This window comes from Gavialis gangeticus, unplaced genomic scaffold (genome assembly GCF_001723915.1).
Source record: "Gavialis gangeticus isolate Ggan-Ray unplaced genomic scaffold, GavGan_comp1, whole genome shotgun sequence".
NCBI lineage: Eukaryota > Metazoa > Chordata > Crocodylia > Gavialidae > Gavialis > Gavialis gangeticus.
The window spans coordinates 120,324,487-120,347,675 of NW_017729025.1; the positions used below are offsets into that span (position 1 = coordinate 120,324,487).

General features: G+C 42.3%; 1 protein-coding gene across 1 annotated transcript in view; it reads left to right on the forward strand.

Annotated features, from left to right (window-relative positions):
• Positions 1-23,189, forward strand: part of ANO3 (anoctamin 3) — a 539,488-nt gene that overhangs the window by 275,798 nt on the left and 240,501 nt on the right. Inside the window, exons 2-3 of the mRNA XM_019519487.1 lie at positions 18,056-18,268; positions 22,928-22,999. Of these exons, the coding sequence (XP_019375032.1) occupies positions 18,056-18,268; positions 22,928-22,999 (285 nt within the window). The remainder of the gene's footprint in view (positions 1-18,055; positions 18,269-22,927; positions 23,000-23,189) is intronic.

Genomic DNA, 23,189 nt, shown 5'->3' on the forward strand with positions numbered 1-23,189 from the left:
CCCCCCCCCCCCCCAGTGTCCCCCATTCCCAGCTGGATCCCAAGGACCTAACTTTCCTTAACTTACACACACACAGTATACAAAAGTAAGACTTTATTTTGGGCTATTATGTAATTGTCTCTCTATGCACTACTCAAAAAAACATAATTCAAGATGAAAAATACTTTTGAAATAAAATTAAAATATGTTATAGTAGATGTTTTATTTTGAGTGTATCATTCGGGGTGGGAAGGTTATCTATAATTTGTTCAAAAGGTATTTTCTGAAAGATTTTGTATGTGTAGCCCTCTACAGCTCACCAAAACTCCTTAAATGGTCCTCCAGCTGAAATAATTGCCCACCCCTGATATAGCCTCAAATTCTGTACATGTGGCTGGCTTTTATTGCTTGAAGATATATAGGCTTTGTGTATGGCTGTGTCAAAAATATTTTGTTTGAATAGGCCACTCTTACCATTCTGTCTCCTCCCTCACGGTTTATAAATATTGCAGTCTTTGCAAACATAATTTAAAAAATCTTTACTGAAATTTTTCCTTAAATCTGGCTGCAAATGTCAAATACCATCAGTATTAGTGCCAGTTGCTGCAAAACCCCATTAAACCTTCATTGACAAGTACTTTAAGATTTGTCAGTAAGCCAGTTCTTAATCAATTTATCATGTACTTTACTGAGATTGTCTAGTACTAATTTTCTTTAATTGAAATGTGTGGAGTTACTTAGTCAAATGCCCTACAAAAAATCTAAGTACATTTCATCTATGCAGGCACTTTTTTATCAAACCAACTTATGATTCCTCAGAAAATGAAATCCGATTTGTCTGAAGAGATCTATTTTCCTTGAAATAATAGCTGATTGGCAAGAATTATGTTTTTGTCTTATACTTCTTTATCAGCTGAATCTTGTGCCAATTATTTCTGTTATTTTCTCCAAGATTTGCATTACACTGATCATTCAGTAATTAGTTGTTCCACTTGTTTTTTTTTAACATTGATTCAATGGTAGCAGTCCTTCAGCCATACTGAATGGTACTTCATATACTGCTAACAATGTATGCAGATCAGCTATAACACTTTTCCTCAGAGAAAATTTTAAAAGGCAAATTTTTTAGTAGAAAACACATCTGCACATTTTAGTCCACTTGCTGCTCTTGAAGGGAATTGTTTCTTTAATCATTTCACCCTCCTACACCATTCTCTCCCATGACATTCTCATTAGCAATCTAAAGCTATGTTAAAGCACTGTATGGTAAATACATAACTGGTTGGATCATCATACTGAGTGAGTAGTCCTTAATAACTTGATGTCTGTTTGGGAGGAGGCATCAAGTAGGGTTCCCCAGGGGTCTGTTCTGGGTCCAGTATTGCTCCACATCTTTGAATGGTCAGATTGAACATGCACTTAGCAAATTTGTGTATGATACAAAGTTGGGTGAAATTGCGGACACGTTGGAGGGTAGGGCTAGAATCTGGGAGTGACTGGATTAATGGTCCACAATCAGTGACATGAGAGTCAACAAAGACAAGTGCAAAGTTCTGTACTTGGGAATAGCCACGTGCACAGATACAAACTGGGAAATGATTAAGTTGCATTACTGGAGAGAAAGACTTGGGGATTATGGTGGACTACAAGCAAAATATGAGCCAAAAAAAGCCAAACAGCAAATTAAGTTGTATTAACAGGAGTGTAAAATCTAGAAAAGTGATTCTTCCTCTTTCTTCAGCACTGATGAGACCTCACCTAGAGTACTGTGTCCACTTTTCGACCCTACACTTCAAGAAGGATATGGGCAGTGGACAGTTTGGAAAGAGTCCAGTGCAAGGCAACAATGATCATCAGCCTGGGAGACAACTTATGAGGAAAGGCTGAAAGAGCTAAGGTTATTTAGCTTGGAGAAGAGAAGGCTAGGGGGGATTTGATAGCAGTCTTCAAATACTTGTGATTTATATAAACAATGGAAATGGGCTTTTATCTATGGCTATAGGGGGCAAGACTTGGATCAGTAGTCTCAAGCTTCAGCAGGGGAAAATTTAGGCTGGGGATTAGGAAGAACTTTCTGACTATGAGTGGTCAGGCATTGGAACAGGCTACCTAGAGAATCTGTGGAATCTCTATGCTAAGACATTTTCAATAGCAGGTGAGATAGATACTTGGCTGGGATGGTATAGCTGGGAATGATCCTGCCTTGAGCAGGGCGCTGGACCAGATGACCTTATAAGGTCCCTTCTTGCCTTACTTTCCTGTGATCCAACTTAACTCTGGAGGCAGGTGAGAGTTGATTCAGTCCTTGATTCAAGTGAGAACCAGTCTGCTGTGACTGCACTTTGCACCTGGTGATTTAGAGATTGCTGGAGTGCATCATATTCCATCCACACTCCTTCTGCTCTTTATGCCAAAGAACCATAACAAGATGAGGTTACTTTGTCTTTGTGCTACTTAGAGTTTGCTTGTAGAACCAGAATTCCCAGTTAAAAGTTCTCTCTGTGGTACAAAAGTGACATGATAGGGACTAAAATTGGAATTAAGCAGCAGTAAAAAATTCCCCACCTCCAACTCTTTTCTCGTCAATGGAACTTTTTCTTGAGAATAAACTGCAAAATTTGGCCCAAAGTGTGGAAAGATGGAGTTCCCTTCATAGGAAAACACTGGGTTTTGTATCCCAAGTAAAAAATGTCTCTGCCTTCTGTGAATACTATTAAAATGGTGATAGTTTATCCTAAAAAACAAAAATGTTTATTATTATTATTATTTACATTTGATACAGATGGAGGAGGAGCAGACTAGAAATGTAGGCTAATGATCTGGGCTGTCTCAGAAACAACCTAGGAGCTGGGACAGCAGGGAGTTATCTACTGAAGCAAGTTAGTAGCTCAGGTGTGCATAAGGGAAAGAGGGGACAGAACGTTCTCTGGCTTTTAAAAGAGTCCATAGGACTCCCATCACCGATTTTTAATGCCACAAGAGTTAAAGTTAAAAGAGTTAAAGCATTCCTGCCAATTTTTTAGCACAGGGATGCTTATACACATGATGCTCTTGGCACTTTAATTAGAGTTGCTCTTGGAGCCACTCTAGGTAAAGTGCACCCCCCCACACACTCCTGGATCATGTGTATAAACACCCTAGGATACTTCTATTTATAGAAGAGAGGAATGATTGACTGATTAAGTTTGCATCATGGAGCTGATAACATTGTCATAAAAGTTGATTTCACTCTTACTCTTTAATATAACTAGTACTTAGGCAAAGAAATATATGAAAAATGGAGAGGAGGAAGACACGTAGATGGGGTAAGGTATGGAAAAGGAGCAATTCTGAATTGCAATAATAGAGGTGGCTCATAAGAGATGCATTCTTTAATTGTATCAGTTAGCTTATTGTTTAATTCTTTAATTGTATCAGTTAGCTTATTGTTAAATTGAATGACAGGAGAAGTAATTTGCTTTAACTTAAGAATCTTTGATATCAGACTGGTTTATTATCCTGTCCATAATGACTGTAACAAGGATGCAGGAGAAATTCATTCTGCAAACAATGGGCTCATGTGGTAGGGAGCATGGCTTCTGACAGCAATTCTATACTGAGGTTTGAGAAACTGACCTCTAGAGCCTTTTCCAGGGTCCTGATGAATACAGCTGTCACTTTTCAGAAATTGCTCTTTAAAATTTCTTGCTTTGTATAGCCCGCTTAGAACATGATCTCAAGCTGTACCTGTTCAGATTAAGTCAGTAATTACAAAGGAGACCTCTGAGGAAAATGAACAAAAAATGGCATTGTGTGGTGGTGGTCTTTCTGCCTGGTCAGGAAAACATGTTCTTGGTTAGTGTTAAGCAGTGCTCTGCATATGGATAGTGTTCAGAAGGGAAATAAAACAGTGATCTGCTTATAAGACTCTATAGCACCTTCTGAAGCAACTGAAGTCTTAGCTGCTATACATAATTAGGGTGGGATGAGAGGTGCCCTAACCCTGGGTACTAGATAAGAAGGGGTGCCAAAACAATGGCTCGAAGATACCCTGTTGAGAAACAGTAACAGAGCATGTGGCTGAGAATTAATCCATGCTGTAGCAGCAGCTGGCAGAGCCAGGGAGCCGACCTCTCCTACCTCAGCCAGTGGAGAGCTAGAGCCCTCCATGCATCAAGGAGCACATGCAGAGAGCTGCCCCACCCTTTGGCTATTTCTTCAGGAGCAGGCTAGCTATGGGAAGCTGGGGTCCATCTACCCCTCTCTCCTTCCATAGAGTAGGCAGCATGCTGAGACCTGCCTCCAGTCCTCACATTTGCAGCAGGAGCATGCTGTATGGGGAGCCAGTAGAGAGCACACATGGGCCAGGAACAGACATTACACTTTCACTGGTATAAGTGATCAGAAAACGGTCTATACCCATAATAGAACAGAAGTTCAGCACACACAGACTGGTTTAAAGATGGCAGAACCTTGTCTAAGGCTGCTGATAGAAGTGATAGTTTATCATGCAGTTGGTGCTAACAGAAGTGCACCGCTGCAGAGTGCTTTAAAAATGCCCCATTGCAACAACTGAACCGTCATTACATGAGGTGCTTCAAAGTGGAGTACCTTCATTAACTTATGTCAGCATGTGCTGACAGCAGCCCAGTCTTGCCCCCAGTGCTGTCTTCAGAATGGGAGTGGGGGGAAGAGAGGAGAAGGAGCTTAGTCTGGAGTTGCCCAACCTGCCCTGGAGGGTGGGGTGGGTTGATTGAAGCCCTCCCACCTTGGGGAGACTCCAATCCACCCACCTCACCCTCCAGTGCAAACTGGGCAAACCCCAGACTGAGTTTCTCCCCTCTCCTCCCTCCCTCCCTCCCCCTCCCCTTCCCACAATGCTGAAGATAGCACCGGAGCTGTGAAGGGGGCAGGGCTAGGGCAGAGTGTCTGCAGATATGCAGCAACTCCGAACTGGAGAGTGATCCCCTGGAGCCAACAGCCAACATCCGTTGGGTTGGGAGGAACACTGTAACTCCTGGCGCTTCATGCAAACTGCCAACAGTGGGGAGCTGTATATTTGTCAGTGCCCTACAATTGCCCCTCCCCCTCCCCCACTGAAGGGTGAATTTGTATTGTGTTTGCTACCAATCTAAACTATGCGGCTTACAGAAAGCCACATAACTTTAATTAATTCTGCCTTGGGCTTTTTGAATGACCTGAAGAGCTGCCACTCCATCCCTGACTATTGCAGTAGACTGCTTAGGCTCTGTGGAGCTGTGAGCATTTTTTTTTGTAAGGCAGGCAGGGTCCTGCAAGCTGTCTCTTCACCCACCCCAGCACAGCAACAGCCACACAGGGTGAAGGAACACCTCCCCACACACCCATACAAGGTTGCAGCAGCACCTAAAAGGCAGGACCTGCCTCCAAGACTCCAGCAATTGTACAGCACCAACTAGGCAGGGACAGGGAGCTGGCCACACTGCATTAGCTGCCCCTTTGTGAAGACCCAGCCATGGGACACCAGTTCCCAGCAAATGGTTCCAACTGGAGATCTTGGAAGAGATCAGCTCCTTTCCCATCAAAGGTTTGTGAATATCCTAGTCTAGGGGTGGCCAGTCTGTGACATGAGTATCACAGATGGCATGGGCAGCCTGTGTGTGTAGCATACAGCAGATTGTGGAGGGGTCAATCAATGCAACAGCAGTTGGAGCAGGAAGCAGAGCAGAATATCAGGCAGAGAGCACAGATAAGGACGCAGAAAGCAGAACAGGAGATTGGGTAGGAAGAAAAAGGAGAGCAGGAGTCTGGGAACAGAGTAGGGAGCAAAACACAGACCTGCAGATTGGGCAGAGGACATGGCACTTGGTAAGGGTGCAAGGCTTATTTTTGGCACACGTCCCAAACAGGTTGGCTCCCAATGTTGTAATCATTGTAACTGTGAAGTCCATGCTATTCTTTCATACATTACAGCTGCTGCACAACTCACTGGGAATTTTCAGTCCCAGTCTCCATTAGATCTCAAGGAGCTTTTGAAAATATTTGCTCTGTTTAAATATGTTGCAGGGGGCAATTGAATTGCCTTCTGTACTATATGTTGAGACATGAGTGATTTTTACTGACAGAGGTGGGTGAGGCAGCATATCCACCCAGGTTGCCAAAATTACTAGTTACATTACTAGATCAAAATGACCTTTTAATAAGTAAATTTTTTTACCTGTGATAAAATCCCACCACCAGTTTCACTTTAAATCATTCTACTTTCCTTCAAGCAAAAGATTTGTGAGAACACAGATTCAGACCTAAAATAGGGATTAATGATTTAATCGCTTTCAAATCTGGTTAAAAATCCTTCAAGACGTTTAAGAATAAATAAATCTGAAAATTGCTAGCATGGGTTTTACAAAGCAAGGTGAATAGGCAGCATTATGGCAGGTGAAGCTCAATCTTTATAAACAAACTCAGGCACATTCAAAGATAATTTTATTTAAAGGCTAAAAGAGATTATTGTCCTCTAGTCTAACAATCTATTAAATGCAGACCACTTTTTAGAAAAATGCAGCTGAACTGTTAAGTTAAATTTATGGGTTAATAAACTGTCTTCATTGCAGAGCTCTAAATCTTCTGTAATCACTGAAGGAAAAGATGGGCAGGTCAATCAACAGGGGTCAGTGGGAAACAATACTATGTTGTACAGACAATATTACTGATCATTAATCTAGAGTTAGCTAGGCAAAATATTTCATGCAGCATTTTGTTTTTATTCGAGTAGATACTGATAAAGCAGCAATCTTACTTGAACAAGTTTTCCCTTCAAGATGAGTTAAGTGCTGATTTTTCAGCTACATTTTGCATGCTTACAAATCATGTAAAAACAAGGTTTTGTCCTTTAAAATAAGGAAAGAATAGGTAAACACACCAAGTCACTGTTACTGAGTTTAGTGAAAATTGAAATGAAATGCATTTTTCATATTCTATTTGCTTAAAACCTGTGAAGAATGATTTGTCAGCTGTCATGGTTGAAATTATTTGAAGGGTATTTTGCGATTTTTGCTTAAGTAATGGCTACCTTTTTTTGGTTGTCTGAGTTAAATTGTTATCAGACTCCTGGTGTGACTGCTTGTAAAAAGGTTATTTTAAAATCTTTCTTTTAGAAAACGAGATTAACCTCTATTTTCTCATAGCTTTTGGTGTTGGAATAATTTGTCAGCAATAGAACTAAGGAGCATCTTCACTGGAGTTAATGGGAATATACAAGTGTAAAATGACTCAATAATAAACTCAGTTATTGATGAAAAGTGAATACAGAAAGGAATACAAAAACTGCATAAGTGAGTCATTTAAAAATATTTAATATTTGCAGATGACTCTTGACTAATTAAAGAATTCTAGTGACTTCATCCAGCTTTTAAGCAACAGTAACACTGAATCTATCTAAGCTAGTAAGGTAAACTAAGAGAAGGAGCTTGGAAGATCCAGCACACAGAGAACAGAATAGCACACATGGTACAGAAAGATGTACCCCCACTAGTACTTATAACATATATGACACTAAGTGAATGGACATGTGCACTCTCATGGACCCAGAGGGACAGCCTTCCATCTTCAGCTCCCTCTGTGCAAAAATGAAGTTTATTTCCTACCTATGAGGGCTTTTTACCATCTTGTACCATCCCAGAGCCTGACAAAGGGACTTTGATCCCAAAAGTGTGCAGGAAAGGACAATTTTCTTGTGATTTCCCAGTTGGTCTAATAAAAGGTATCATTTTGGAACCAAGAGTTCTAGTTCTTTGTGTGTCTTTCTATTCTCAAGTGCATTTAAACAGAGGAATGTGAGTGATAAACTTATCTTTTTTTGGAATAGAGAGAGGGAATAAGCTAATTCCCGGTTGAGTGTGTTTTTTTGGACTGTAAGCATGAGGACACCTATACATTTTTAATGTGTTTGCTTTAGGCAGATATGTGAAAAGGGCAATCTCTAGTGTTCAGCACTTTTCACCAAATGCTTTCTCAGAAAGGAGAGTTCTTAATTTGGGGTTTATGATATGACATATCTGCACCTTTTGTTTAACTGTTAATTTAGAATTGTTCTTTGAACTCTAAATGGCCAAGAGTTCATTAATGCCTTGCTAAAGATCTGGATTAATCTGTTTCAGAATGTATCTCTTCACTTAACCTTTCTTCTTTATAACATGGAGATCAACTTATTATTAAAATTGTATGTCAAGTTAATGGTTTTTTGTAAATGTTGAACTACTAGTAAAATAAGTCCACATTTGCTGCTGCTGCTGCTGCTAACTTTCAAATAAGTTTAGTGTATGTGCGCACGTGTGCCCTTTCTTTGCCTCCCCTTCCCCTTAAATAACTAATCTTTAAGAGCTCTGCCCTTTTTAGAAACTTACTGTCAGTGGGTCCCTCTTTCTAATTTTGGGTGATCAAGTTGCAAAACAGCCAACATGTAAAATGTTCTTCCCTTGTCAAACATCACTCAGCAGAGTTATGGATATACACATCCCCACTCAAAGCAACCATTTAAGATAATTAGTCTTATAGTATCAGATTAAACAAGTAATACTTTTATATTCTGCAAATATTTATAACCTTCATAAAATGAGATCTTTATCCGTTGTATGTATCTTGTGCACTGGTATGATGCTAACAGCAATTGTAGCTTTATTAAGCTATTAGTAATAGCATTATATTACTTGCTTTCAAAAGCCTTATGAAATTATGCATCTTCATTCTCCTGCCTAACAACTTAGTTATGCTCTTTATGACAAGAGAATCTGTAGAAGTGGCATAATGAGGTTACCCATTTGTCTCAGAGATTCTATGCATAATGCATTTAGTTTGAAAGTAAAATGATGATGGGATTGGGGTGTGTTCTGAGGGGAATTGGGAGTGTTTCTCTTACATAATACTTCAACCTCAAGCTGGGCTCTGAGGGTGTGTACGGACATTTTGGGAGGTTAAATCGAGTAAAAGTTGACCACCCTAATGTATGGTAAGTTGGGATGGGGGCAGGTATCAACCACAGGATTCGGGGGGAGGTTGGGCAGGCAGGGTCTGGGAGGGTATAGTAGGAGCAAGGGGGTTTGTGAGGTCTACGGGGAAATAAGGGGTCTCTCTCCCTCACCCCCTGATCCCAGGGGGTATTTTTAGCCCCCTGACCCCCACATCCCAAGATGAACATTGCCCCCAACCCTGCCCTAACTTACTTGCTCAAGCTGCTGCTGGGAGTGGCTTGCAGGATGGGAGATTTGGTGGGTTTGGGGTAGGGAGCATTGTCCATTTGGGGGTGGGGGGAGGCACCAGGGGAGTAAAAATAGCCCAGTGCTAGTGAGGCAGGTAGGAAAAGCACAGTCCCAGGGCTGGGACTATCAACTGGGCTTTCCCAGCCATTGGGTTGCACTAGGAACCATACAGAATTTCAGGACAGTTAAGTGAGTTTAAAAATGGCTGATCCGATCTAAGTTAGACTACCCTAGAGGTAGGGTTAATTAGATTAAGTTGGCCGTTTTTAGACTGCTCTAACTGTCCTGAACTTCTGTACAGTTCACACTTAGATTGACCTAATTAGTGTAAGGTCCACACCTGGGCAAACTCACTTAGATCAGATGGCCATTTTAAACCACCCTGAACATTTGTACCTAGTCTAAGTCGAGTTCTTTTTTTTTTTCTTCTTATTTATCATTGTAACTACTAGATGTTCTACAACAATAACCTTTCAGTTATGCCTGAGTGACCACTTTCTTCCTGATTATGTTCCTTATTGCCACTTGTGAGCCTCATTAAACAAATAAGTTCTTTTAGCAATGTTCAGGTACCAGGTGTGGCCATGACACCCCTTGGTGGCCATGCAAACTGTGCCCTGCTCTGGCTCTACGGTACCCTCCTAATCTTCTTGCCTACTGCGCCGTGATGTAACCATCGAATGCTAGAAAGGGAGGCTGCCTAAGGGTCCTAGAGTGAGCCCTCGGTTTTTCTCATGGCCAGCAGGTCCCACCCAGACCCTGTTGGTCTCAGTCCTATTTCATACTCGGTGGGCCCTCTCAGCCTACCCATGCCCCTCAGGGTATTTGTAGCCTTATGGGCTATTGGCGGTCTCCAACCTCCCCTATGGCTGTGTCTGTGCCTTGTAGGTGTCATTGCACAGCCACTTTCTTGTTGGGGCCTTGGTCCTTTTGGCCTCCGCCCCTTTTCTGTGGCTGCAGGCCTCCAGCCTTGGCCTACTTCTTCAGGTCTGGCTCTCTCATTGTAAGTATCTCTGGGCCCCTAGCCCCTGCGTCTCTTGCACTGGGCCCCTGACCCCAATTTTGCCCTTCTTTGGGTGCTGGGCTCCTGGCCCTTGTCACTGTCCCTTCTGAACTGCTGAGCCCCTGGCCCTTGTCACTGCCCCTCCTGAACTGCTGAGGCCCTATTCCTTGTCTCTGTCTGTCCTGGGCTGCTGGCCCCCTGGCTCTGGTTCCACATTTTCAGGCTGGGGCCCCTGGCCCAGTCTGGCTTTTACCCTTGCTAGGCTTCAGGCACTTTCTCGAATCTTTAGTCCTCTGGCTAAGCCTGCCCTTTGTTCTGAGCCCCTAGCCCCAGGCAGGGTTCAAGACACCATAGTGCCCTAAGGCACTATTGGGATCTCCACCTTCCCCTGACAGTGCCAAACCCAAACCACCAGTTATAAACTAAAAGCAAAAACATAAGCATTCTAGCTGTAACTAAAACTTTAGCCTCCTTATAACAAAACTCCTACCCAGCCTTGGGCCTTAGTCCACTGCTAATCCTAAACCGCTTCATTTGCTGTCTTCAGGCACAGTATGCTCACAATCCATCTCACCACAGTCCATCTGCAAGAGATATACCCTGGCTTACCTCTTTCACAGGCTCTGCCCTTTCCAATCATGTGACTGTACAGGGCTGGCCATTTTTGCCCTCTAATTAGGTTTACAGTCTACAGCCTTCATTCCTACTGCAGAGCAGCTAGAATTGCAATAAGCTTCCTCCTGTTCAGGAAGGCATTGTTCTATTGTTCTTCTGCAGAGCAACTCCCTCTGCAGTAAGTGCTCATAGCCCCTACTTCCCTGGGCCAGCTCTCCTGCAGCTTCACCCTTATAGTCTTCCCCCACCTGGGGCTCTCCCTTGGCTCTTTCTCCTTTAAAGCTCTGTTACAATCCTGCAATTAGAATGTGCTTTTACAGTTTTGACTGTGCTATCAATAGCACCAAGCCCTTTTCATATAATTTTTGTACTTCTGGCACTGGCCAAAACTGGAATGTTTTAGATGCTTGAATAAAATTCAAAACAATGCTTATTACTAAAACTAGGAAAAATTGCAGAATGTCTTTTTTATTGGACCTAGTCTCCCTATCTTAATTTTTACATTTTTATGCATATTTGGGAGTACTTCTGTTCTGGAAACCTACCAATGACTTCACTTAGGCAAGAAGCTAAGCATGTAGTTCCTTGTCCTTTCAACAAGTGGGGAGTGTGTGTGTGTGTGTGTTTGTGTGTGTGTGTGTGTGTGTGTGTGTGAATCTTCCACATATTCCCATATCTTTTCTCATGCTAATGACAATAGGGGTTGCATTGTTGCATCCTTTTATAGCTTTTTCTTTAGGGATTGCTTTACTTCCTGACCTGCTTATCATTTGCTCTGACCTTTTATCTCTGCTTTAAACACTTTGCTTATTTGCATGATAATGTAATGACTTTCACAGAGATTGAACATACCTTTGTTGAAGTAAAAAATATATAAATAAAAATAATGAATTCTAAGGAAAATTTAAACAAATACTTTCTAGCAATGTACTGGTATATTTGTATTTTAAATAAAAAATTCTATAGTAATATAGTTCAAATCAGCTTCTATTATTAATAAACCAGTTGACCTTGACCTTCCTGGTATGAATTAGGTATGTGTGGTGAAGGGGCAGTTTTTAGGTAGTCCCAGCCTGGATTAATTTATTTGTTGTACATTTTCCATTGATGAAAGATCCTCATGGATAGAGAGACTAAAATGAAAGAAATATGTCATCTGATTTCTCAATGTACATGCTAATGCACATGTGCCATAAAGACAAGTGTTTTTGAGTCAGATTAACTGTTTTCTTTGAGTTGTGGCTCTGATTAAGTGCTGCTGAATTCACTTTGAAGTATTATCTCAAGAAACAGACCTTTTTTTCTATTAAAGGTATACCTTTTTATAAGAGCGGTATTCATAAATTGTCCTGTATAGTTTCAAGTAGTGTACATTAGTATAAATTTGTTTCACTTTGGGTGCTATGAAGCCACAGGATGGTTGTTGTGTATTGTTCTGTACAAACATACATTGTAAAAATTTTAATAAAAAGGTTAAATAAAAATCTTGCATGTAGATTAGTATGATCTCTCAGAGTCAAGTTTAGGTTAAATCCTTACTGGTACCATATTTACATCACACTGGATGGCGTAACTTGCCTGCACCTTTATAGTTGTGCACCTTATAAAATAAGGGTAGTACTTATTGATACAAAGAAATTGGAGGACAGTGCTTCAGACTGTTGTTATAGATCAGTGGTGCCCACCTTTTTATCCCAAGGGCTGGATGGCCAGTTCCATCTGCAGACCGGATATAGCTGGTGGGCTCAATCTGGGACACAGGACCAGTGCAGCAGATATCCAATCTGGCCACAGGGGGTGGGACAGGGGGATGTACAGCCTGGCCTCAATCCTGAAGCATGGAGTGGGCGTGGGTAGCAGTCTGGCCCTGATCCAGACTCGCTGGGGGTGGGTGGGGAGTAGCCCAGCTGTGATCTGGACCCATATGGTGGGGGATGTGGGGAGCTGCCCAGCCTGATCTGGATGGGTAGGGGCCCAGGCAAAGCTGGATCTGGTCACACAACACTTCCACCTCTTCCCTGTTACCAAATTTCCCAGCCCACAGGGATCCTTGTGGGCCAGATGACATGGTTCTGTGGGATGGATTGGGCTTATAGGTCAGGGGTTGAGCACCCCTTTTATAGATCAACTTGAAATTATTTCTTTGAATAGGTAAGTCCTTTTCTCCATCCTGCTTTTGTAAGGGTATTTCTCCCCCAAAATTCAAACTTAAGGCATGCTCGTTAGAAGGCAATATTTAGCACTATAGAAACATTCTTCCATAAGAAAAGTCAAAATTCTCATACCTGCTCTTTTGCCTCCAGAATGATTATTAGTGATCTGCCTAAAGTACTAAGGTTGTTTCTTTGTTGTTTTTTATGAAGACAGTTTCAGTTTTATTGACTGGGGCTAGAATCAACCTGTAGTTTAAGTTCTAAATTTGGAGGCAATTCATAGATATGGTGGAGATTCTGGCGGCTTAAACATCATAATAGTAATAATCTAGGCTAAAGGTTTATGTATCTTCCCCATGGTACATGGGGGGTACAAATGAATTGTACGTAGCACCCAGTTTACTTTGAACACAGGAATGGCTGAATACCATCAATCCAGGATGTCAGCAATACAGCCTATGGACCAGATCTGGCCAATGGAGCCATATCACCTGGGCTAACTGGACCCACATGTGGCAAAACCTAGCCCAACTCATGTGCTGCACACACCAACTCCAGCCCACATGCATAATATCCCATGATCCAGGCCCATATCCTGGATCTGTGGATGGGTCTTGCGCCACACATCCAACCCATGCATGTGTTTGATACTCCTGCCATAGATTTACTACCCCTGATGAGTTCAATACTCCTACCATAGATTAACTATCAACAGGAGAGAATCCAAGTGTATAAGGTGAGCAGGGTCCTGCTTACTATTCAGTTATTTATTTTTAAAACAGATGATGGTTTTAGCCCCCAGGCAGAGACATACATTACCTCTATCTGGAAGTATGCAGCATAGCATGCACACATTTCTGAAATCCTGTGAAACTTAAGCTGCAGCATAACTTGCTACAAATGCAAAGTGGGCAAGTATGTCAACCCCCCACCTTAAATATCGAAATGTTAATATCATATTATTGGAGTAATTAGCTTCTTAATTTAAGGTTGTTTTCAGGAACAAATTCTATTTTTAATTCTGTGTCCAAAGAACAGTGTGCATGCATATGTTGTTTGCAGAACATGGCTATGCAAATTCTGGCTTGTCTTAAAATGAACATTAAGCAGGGGCCTACAGTACAAGGATCACAGAAAAAAAAAACAAGTTATTAAGCAGGATCTACATTCTTTTTTAAAATTTGATGCATATAATATAGTCACGCTGAGTAACACATTGCTTCATATGCATAACTCGCAGAGCAATTAATTTCCCTTGTGTGGCACAGTGCATGTGCCTTTCCATCTTTTGTCAGATTGTTCGTAGGTCCTTATTTTGATCAATATATCGACACCAAATGGAAACAATGTAACCAACATAAATTCAGAGAGAATATGATGAGTGTTGACTATCACCAGAGTCACATAATCGATTTAACCCTATCCTTTCAAAGAGTTTAAGAACATGGTTTCATCTATCTTTTTGCTGTGTTGGTTAATGCAGATGGAAAGAGCCTTAAGTTAATCTTCTAAAGAGCACAACGTAAGTCAGTGCATCTGTTTCAGTGTTTATATGATTTCATGTCAAAATGAAATACTTATTTTAAGTGACCAGCACAAATATAGTCTTAACATTTTAAAGTGTTATCAGATATTGAGAACAACTTCTTTCCTTTCAAAGACCACTGTTTCAAATACAATTGTTAATGTGTTTGAATGTGGCACTTCCTACTTAGCAAAAACATTTTGGTGAGGTCTGTGCCTCTAAACAAGACAATGGAATGCGTATATTTGAGTTTCTTAAGTCTATGTGGACTGAGTGTTTGTATTCACACTTCAGCCACCATGGTGAAGTAAGAATAATATCCCAAATTTGGTTTGAGATTAGTAAGAATGTTGGATGTGTGTGTCCATTAAAATGCTACTGAATTTTCATTTGATAGCACATGTTGTGTCAAATCTTATTTCTTTTAGTGAGTTTCCCACTGTCAAGGATGATAATCAGTGCCCTCCATAGATAACTAAAGTATAATCTCAGCCAAATTAATTGGATTTCAGTGACTGCACCTGGCATCAGTTTAGAAATATTACCATTACACTTGAAAAGATCAGAACTGAAAGAGTTTGGCATGGCTATGAAATGTTAGGCATCTCAGGAAGTCCTGACACATTGTGCAAAAATTCTGGAGGAGATAGAAATTGGGTCAGTAGTGGTAAAATCACCTTCTAAAAAGGAAAAATCTATATCATCTGATGGAAAAGTATTAATTTTTTATCATGCTCTTCACCGATCAGAGTCTGCTAGTCATGCCAGCAAAATATGCTGAAAAGTGGTGTAGTGCTTTTGGGAAATGAATTACTGTTAACTGGAGTGGCACATTCATTATTGTCATATATTTCAGTAAAGAAAAAATAGGACTAGTGAGCTTTGGGTGGGGGCAGGGAAAGAATTCATGTCAATAGGAAAGCTGGGTTTTCTTGCTGTATTTTCCAAAACTGATTTAATGTTTCTTAATCGCTGAATGTGACGGTAAGTTTTGAACTTGTGTAATATGTTTGTATAAGTAATGCTGCCTGACAAATAAAGAATTATTAGAGCCTTTAGAAGCAAAAGGCATATACATGAATAACAATTTTCTTAATATATTACACTATTCTGAACAAAAATAAAACTCAGCCAGGTAAAGGAAAAGCTATAGAAATAAAATATATATTTTAAAAAGTGATCAAAGGTTGTATTAGATTCTTGGCATCTCTAAATACCTAGACCCCTAGCATCTACTACCTGTTGGCACTGGATTTATGATCCAGTCCTGATGCCTTGTTCTGGGCCAACCCAAACCCTAAGACAACGATGACTTCTTCCATTCAATAATAGGCCAATTTTATTGATGCACAGTGATAGCAGACAACAGTAATGCAGGCAAACAAAATACACCCCCCTCCCCAATCCTACTTATCTACCAGTTCCAGGGTTCTCATATAGGGATAGTACATCTGGCCACTAAGCAAGCACCCCTATGATTCTTTGCTTATATGTCACCAGTCTTGGAGGGCCAATGCCCACCTCCTCTCCTCAGTGGGTTGGGTGAAATGGGCTGGGGGTGTGCCCTCTGCCCATGGTGGCCTTGTGATCCCCTGGTGCTTTGAAAATCCCTCCTTTTGTATTCTTATCCTCCTGATGACTCTTCATTTCCAGGTACCATTGATTGGTTTCCCTGTGGTCATTATACTGTTTACATTTTGTTCTGTCAGCGTATCCCATTGTTTCTCAAACATATCACCTGCATACATCTTAATTTTGACATATCTGTCCTCCTAATTTGGTCATTTCATCAAAACCAGAAATCCCCAGGACTTTGTAGCTGGTCACTGTGACCTAATGTCAATGCTGCAGGGTCCCTTATCTTTGTTATGATCCTGGTTTTCTGTGATTAAAAAAAAATCACAACATCTCTGATAAAACCTGCCAAACCCATGATTAAAATGAAACACCACTATGAATTTAGGTATCAGTTGAACAGAATGTTTTATTGATACCTTTACAATTTTAAAGCAATTTGGAAGTCTACCAGTGCCTCAATCACTATAATAAAATAAATTCTAAATATCTACAGATTTTGGCATTTGATTTTGGGTTTTTGTCAGAGTTTTCTCTGCCTCCTTTGCTTACCAGGACACAGATCCAGGCCCTTACTCCCAAGCTACAACCAGCCACCCCTGCTGGTGCTCCTCACTCCCCACTCACAACCCCCTGGCCCTGCTGGTTCTCATTCCCCACCCACAGCCCCATTCCCTCCCCCAGCCCTGCCAGAGCAATGTCCCTGGCTGTCAGGGCCAGGGACCTGGCTCCACAGCCCTCTGCCCCCTGCAGCAGCACCTGCACCCTAGTTGCTGCCTGTGGGGGGTTGTAGCTGCTGTAGCCTGAGTGTAGCATGAAGCCCAACTCCCCCTCTCCTATGGGTGGCATGGAGCCCGTGGGCAGGGGTGGTGTGGGCTGTCTGCTGCAAGCTCAGGCCCCCAACCCCACTGCTTTCCCCTGGTGCCTTTGTGGCCCAGCGGGCAGGACCCAGAACAGCAGGGAAGAGTGGGGCTTGGCAGGCAACAGTGAGGGGCACAACTTTGTACCATTACCTCTGCTGCTGCTAGGCAGGCAGCAGGCGCTTCACCAGGGCAGCAGGGGGCTCATAGCAACAAGCAGTTTCCCCACATGGCCCTGCTCTGCCCTGCCATGCCCGGTCCCACCCTATAGGTCATGGAAGCCCTAGAGGGAGAGCAGCAGAGGAGGGAGCCCAAGCCCTCAGCAAGCAGCCTGCACCCACCCTGCACACAGATCTGGAGGGTACATGCCCACTCCCTGCTCCCCTGGGAGTGCACACAGTGGCAGGGAGCCAGCTCAGCACCCCAGCAGAGCAACCCACAGCCCTGTCCCACTCTCCACTGGGGCCCTACAGGCACTCATTCTGGCCCTAGGCCCCAAGCACAGCCTGGCTAGGCATCAGCCCCAGCCCTGCCCAACTCCCTCCATTCCTCCTTCCCTATAGGGGCCTCAATCCCATCCCCATCAGATTTACCTGTGGGAGCTGCTCTTCAGGCTGCCTGGTGGCCATGTACATGTACATACATGCACGTGCACATGACGACCCCTGCCTGACCTTCCTCCTGCTCTCCCCAGCCCTTTGCAGGCTGGAACTCTGCCAGCCTGCAGAGAGCTCTTTGCAAAACTGGAAATTCTGCATGTTTCTCTGTTAAAATGAGAAAATCCCCAGTGTGGTCCTGATCCATGGTCACCTAGTCATCAGTGGACTCCAGAGACACCACTGGGCCTTGAACCAGCTGAAGTGGGTCAGCTGACCATCAGTTAATTGTCAGCACCTGGCTTTCAATTCCCTGGTGCAGGGGGAGCATTTAACACCCCTAACTTTTGCAAAGTGAGTTTCAAAGCATGAATTAAATGTTCTATACAGAACAACAGTGTAAAAATGTTTTTGCTGAAGTTACTTTGACCCAATTTTGAATCTTTATAACACCCACTGGTTACTATTAATTTATGTCTTTCAAAACCTTAACACTGCTTAGCCTCTAATTCTATACATGTTTCTTGCATGTTTCAGGTATGAATACAAGCAAGAGTGAGACGGTGAAAGAACCTCCATTAAAGCCTTCTAGAAGATCCATGCCATGTTTAGCACAGAGCCAAACACATCCTCAGAGCCTGAGCAAACATTCTTCATTTCTTCAGCCAAATCGCGTACAACCCCAGCCTCAACCCCAGCCTGTAAGTGCAGGGACATCAACAGCTGTAATCAATGTAGTGTCAGAACGAGGTATGTGGTTGTCCTCTATAGCACCATTTTTTCTTGAAATAGGGGGTGTTCTCTAACCTCTAAACTGCCTGGGTTTACAATTCTTATTTTGGAGATAGTTATAAAAATCATAAATCTTTCTCCTTGCTACGTGCTCTCAAACCTGATTCCACCTTAAAAATAGTTTTTGTTTAGGCATAACAAAGCCAGTTCCTAATATCTGGCCACAGTATACATAAAAGTGCATTCTAGAGGTGTCAGAAGCAATGAAGTCCACTAACTTGCTGAAGAGCCACAAAAATGAAGAGCAAAATTTTGATGTGGGGTGTACAAAGTTTGTGGATCCAGCCTTCGTTCTTTCCCTACTCCATCCCTAGTTCCTCAAATGTCATTGAGAACTAGGGCTCTGTGAAATTTTGGCAGCCATTTCATTTCGAAGGTATTTCAACCTGTTCTGGCACCCAAAACACCAAATCCAAAATGAAACAGAAATCTCCAAAACATCTCCAAAATGAAACAAAACCATACAAAATGTTTTGGATGTTTTGGAGCTGGATTTGCAGGGAAACAGAAACTAAGAGGGAGAAGGAAAAGGGACAGAAGGTCTGGTCTGTAGCTGGCCAGTGTCTGCAATCTGTACCTGAGGTCCCTTCCAATCCCAGTGCTCTGGGGGAGGGATGGCAGCCTGCTGTCATCCCACATGCAGATCTGGGGGCCCACACCCCATGGGAGCAGACTGGCCCCCAGACTGGCCTCCTGGGGGTTGCGGGCCCCTGGATCTGCATGTGGGATGACAGGATACTGTCACTGCCGAATGGGGCCAGCGCCAGCACCTGAGTCTGCTCGGCACGCCATGCACTGAGCACAGCTGGGGGGAGCTGCAGAAGAAGGCCCCGTGGCTGCCCTGCCTGACCCCATCCTCTGCCCGGCCCCAACATCCCAGAAATTTAAGAAATAAATAAGTCCTGCATCCACTGGCTCTGGTAGCATTGATCACGGCCTCTGGGGGCTCATGGCAGAGCCCCCCCATGCAGGATGGGGGAGAGGGGGCAGCAGGGATCACCCCCCCACACGCTTGGCACCCAGGCGGCAGCTGTCACATTATGTGGGTGCAGGGCAGCTCAGCAGGGCACTGCATGCTGTCTGGGAGCTGAGGCAGCTCCACGTGTCAGCCCCAGAGGCCCCAGTTCCCAGGCAGCATGTGCAAATAATGGGTATGCAAATGATGATAGAGAATACTTTATTCAAAAGAGTGTTTGTTCTTTAACCAAATTTCATGGTTTCTTCTGTAAAAAGATAATGCATAACCATTTTTTGACAGCTTGCCCTTACAATTCAGAGAGACATAATGAAAGTGAGTTTTAAAAACTTTTATTCCAAAACCTTACAGCCATCTTCCTTCTAACTCTAAAATGTTATTACTCCCAAACTATATCTGAAAGATGTTATCAATGTGCTATCCATTATCTTTAAGTCACTTGATTTAATTTTCTCACCTGGTAAATATTTATTATGTAACATATTTTTAATTAGGCAACATGGGAAGCAATGGAAAGGTGTCATGTATTTTAGAGTGAACATGGGTAACAGTGACACTTTTTGGAAGTGTTCATTTTTTTTTCATTTTTCCTTATTGTTAATTGTGAGGGGAGAAGAAAGGAGGGGGAGATATTTGAATGAACATTAAAGCAACAAGCACTACTTGCTTCTTTAAAAAAAAATCATATTTACCAAAGCAAACTTTTAACTATCAAACTTTAAAATATTAAGCCTTTATTAAACAATCCTTTAAAATAAACTAAATACATCTCTCAGCCCTGTCCCATCATTCAGAAAGGAAATTGTCCCTTTTCACTTAAGAAATTATAACCTAGGAAAAATTGCTTCCATTTGTCTGTCTAACCATAACAAAATCTGAAGATGTTCTGCTGAATAATGTTTATCAAACTGTTACTATAGAAGCCTGTCTATTCAATAAATAAATTGCACATAAAAAGTAACCATTTAAGCAATCTTAAATTATTCCAATAAAGAGAATTTTGACTATGGGTTTTAGATTATGAAATTCTCATCTTAATAAGGTTAATCAGAAAAATCCAACTGCATTTAACAAACTAAGATAATATGCCACTGTCCTTTTGGAAAAAAAGCATGATGCACCAAATTAGAAATGCCATAGATTTTGATAATAGGCATCATTGTAAGTAGGCCAGATAATGATATCTCTAATATCGAACCTGAAACTGCCATGAAATATGGCTATACACATGCTAACCCTTATGTCTGTGTGAAGTCAGTTGGATTGAGTTCTGGCCTTTTATATTGGTTCAGAAAAAAATGCACTATGTCTTGTCATCCTTTCCAGAATAATCACCTTTAGGAACAATACTTTTAACTAAACTATGTAAATCAAGAGTTGTATGTTAGCTTACAAATGGTTGCAGATTTTACGTTTCTGGAATGAATATGTTTTATTCATGTATATCTTGTGGACACCACATCTGAGAATTCCCTGATTGACCCTTGCCACCTCCTTCTAAATTTGTTTTTTTTTTCCATGTGCTCACAGATTCACTATTTTCCCATAAATCCTTTCCTTCTTTGTTATTTATATCTATCAAATACTTGTCTGAGTTTATTCTGCCCTCTTTATAGTTCAAACCCTCGATCATTTTTTATCCTCCCTGCATTTCTTCCAGTTTGTCAACATCTTTTTGGTACTGAAGTTTTTTAGGTTGTTCTCACCAGCTCAGTAGAGAGAAAATGAATTGATTCTCTAGTTTGTGACATCAGGCTTAAATTATTCTTCCTTTTTCACTCTGATATCTTATTACAAACTTAACACAAAAGTTACTGAAAGCCTGAACAATTACTGGGGAGTATGTCAGTGAGACACACGTGTTTTATGTCATTGTTGCAGGATGATTAGCCCATCAAGAAGGGACCATTAGAGGGACCCACCTGCACCAGTGACTAATAAGCTACCTCCAGTCTAAGGCTCTGTGTTAAGGGGTGGGGGCACATGCAAAAAGCATCTTGCATTTATAAAGGCCATATGCTCTTAACTGAGTTGCAGAACTGCAGGAAGCAGATAGGCTTCCCTAGGAAAAAAAAGAGCTGTTGTAGCTGCCAGCTGGCTGCTACCACCACCAGCAGTCCAGCCACTGCCTCTGCCTTGCATGTCACTGCCACTGCCAAGCAGGGTACAGAACTATCCTATTATGCCACTGTGTAACCCATCTCAAAGGTAGCTTTCATATTAAGCTTGTAATATGATATGAGAGCAACAAAAAATGAAGAATGATTTAAGTCTTATGTCACAACCCAGTGAAGCAATTCATTTTTTCTATTAAGCTAGTGAGAAGAAACCTAAACCACCTCACTACCAAAAAGATGTTGACGAGTTTGAAGAGCTTTGAGCTTTAAATGAGTTTAACTCTCAGTGGGCATGTCTACACAAGATGCTTTACTGAGCAGTAGACCAGTTTACTGCACAGTACATGTCACCATTTACATGTGCAGATGCTTACTGCACAGTAGACTGGTCTATTCCACAGTTAATTTGCCACCTGCAGATGCAGATAGCAAGTTAACTGCAGAGTAGTTACTACACAGTAAAGCATGTGTAGACAGCCAACTGGGAGCAAAATTTCTCTGTGATAGTAGAGCTGGGGCCAAGAGATCCCTGCTGCCAGGGTGGGGGACATTTTCCTGGCCCAGATTCCACCATTGGAGTCTACCCCAGCAGCCGGCAGCTCCCAGAGGCAGGGAGCAACCATCCAGTCCCCACTCCAATCCCAGAGCTGGGGCCAGGAGCTCCCTGCATGGGAGCCTGAAGCTGTCTGGGACCTGCTACAGACTGAGACAATTCTCAGCCAGCCCTGGGCTGCCTGGGGGAGTTTGCACATGCAACCTGGAGCTGACTGGGAACAGTTATAGTCTGGGACAGGTGCCAGCACTGCAGCTCTTTCCCAGGCTTGGACAGAGCTGTTGGGGAGGGACAGGTCCCAGCCCCCTGATTCTCAATGCTAGCTATCCCATCAGTGGAACAACTCCTGACCACCCCCTGCTGAGCAGAAAATCCCCACCTAGCCAAGTGCTTACCGCTAGCTGCCCCACCAGCAGTTCGGGGCAGGGGGCTGGGACCTGCTGCTCCCCCACAATGATTTCCCTGAAAGAAGCCAGAGCCAGGAGCTGCCTGCTGCCAGGACAGGGAGACATTGCCCCAGCCCAGGCTCCACCTTCAGAGCCTGGCCCAGCAGCAGGCAGTTCCCAGGCTTAGGGAGCAATTTCCCAGCTCCTGGTCCCATGCTCCTTGCCAGCCCCTGGGCTAGCACTCAGGGGGAGCCTGGAGCTCCCCATGGCTTCTATAGGGAACACATGTAGAGGTGCCCCTCCATATGCTCACCGAGCAACATTTTTACTGCGCAGTAAGCCTACTTCAAATATATTGCATGTATAGATGCTCCCAGTAGGAAGAGAATCCAAGATAAAATCCAAAAAGGGAATCCAAGGTATTACTGATAAAACACTTCCTTGTTATTGCCAGCAGGAAATGTTTTACAAAATGTATCCTTAAGTTTAAGGCTTTTTATTTGCCATTCAAAATCCTAAAAATTGTATTCATGTTGTTTTATCCCAGTAACTGTTACATTAATGGGAATACTATATTTATTTCAGCTAAAGTGGTGGAGACCCTGGAAAACAATTTACTCAAGCTGTCTAATACAGAATACAATGATCCATTTGTAGGTGAGTTTATTTTTCAACTGAAATTACATTTTTAATTCTTAACTTCTTTGTTTTTAACTTATGGTTGAAGATGTGATTGGCAAGCATCCAGATCTTTAAGCTGAATTCCTCTTGTTTGTGCGAGTGGTCAATTCTTGATAAATCATAACAATGTATTAGGGTTTTTTCAAAGTATTCTATTATAATTTCA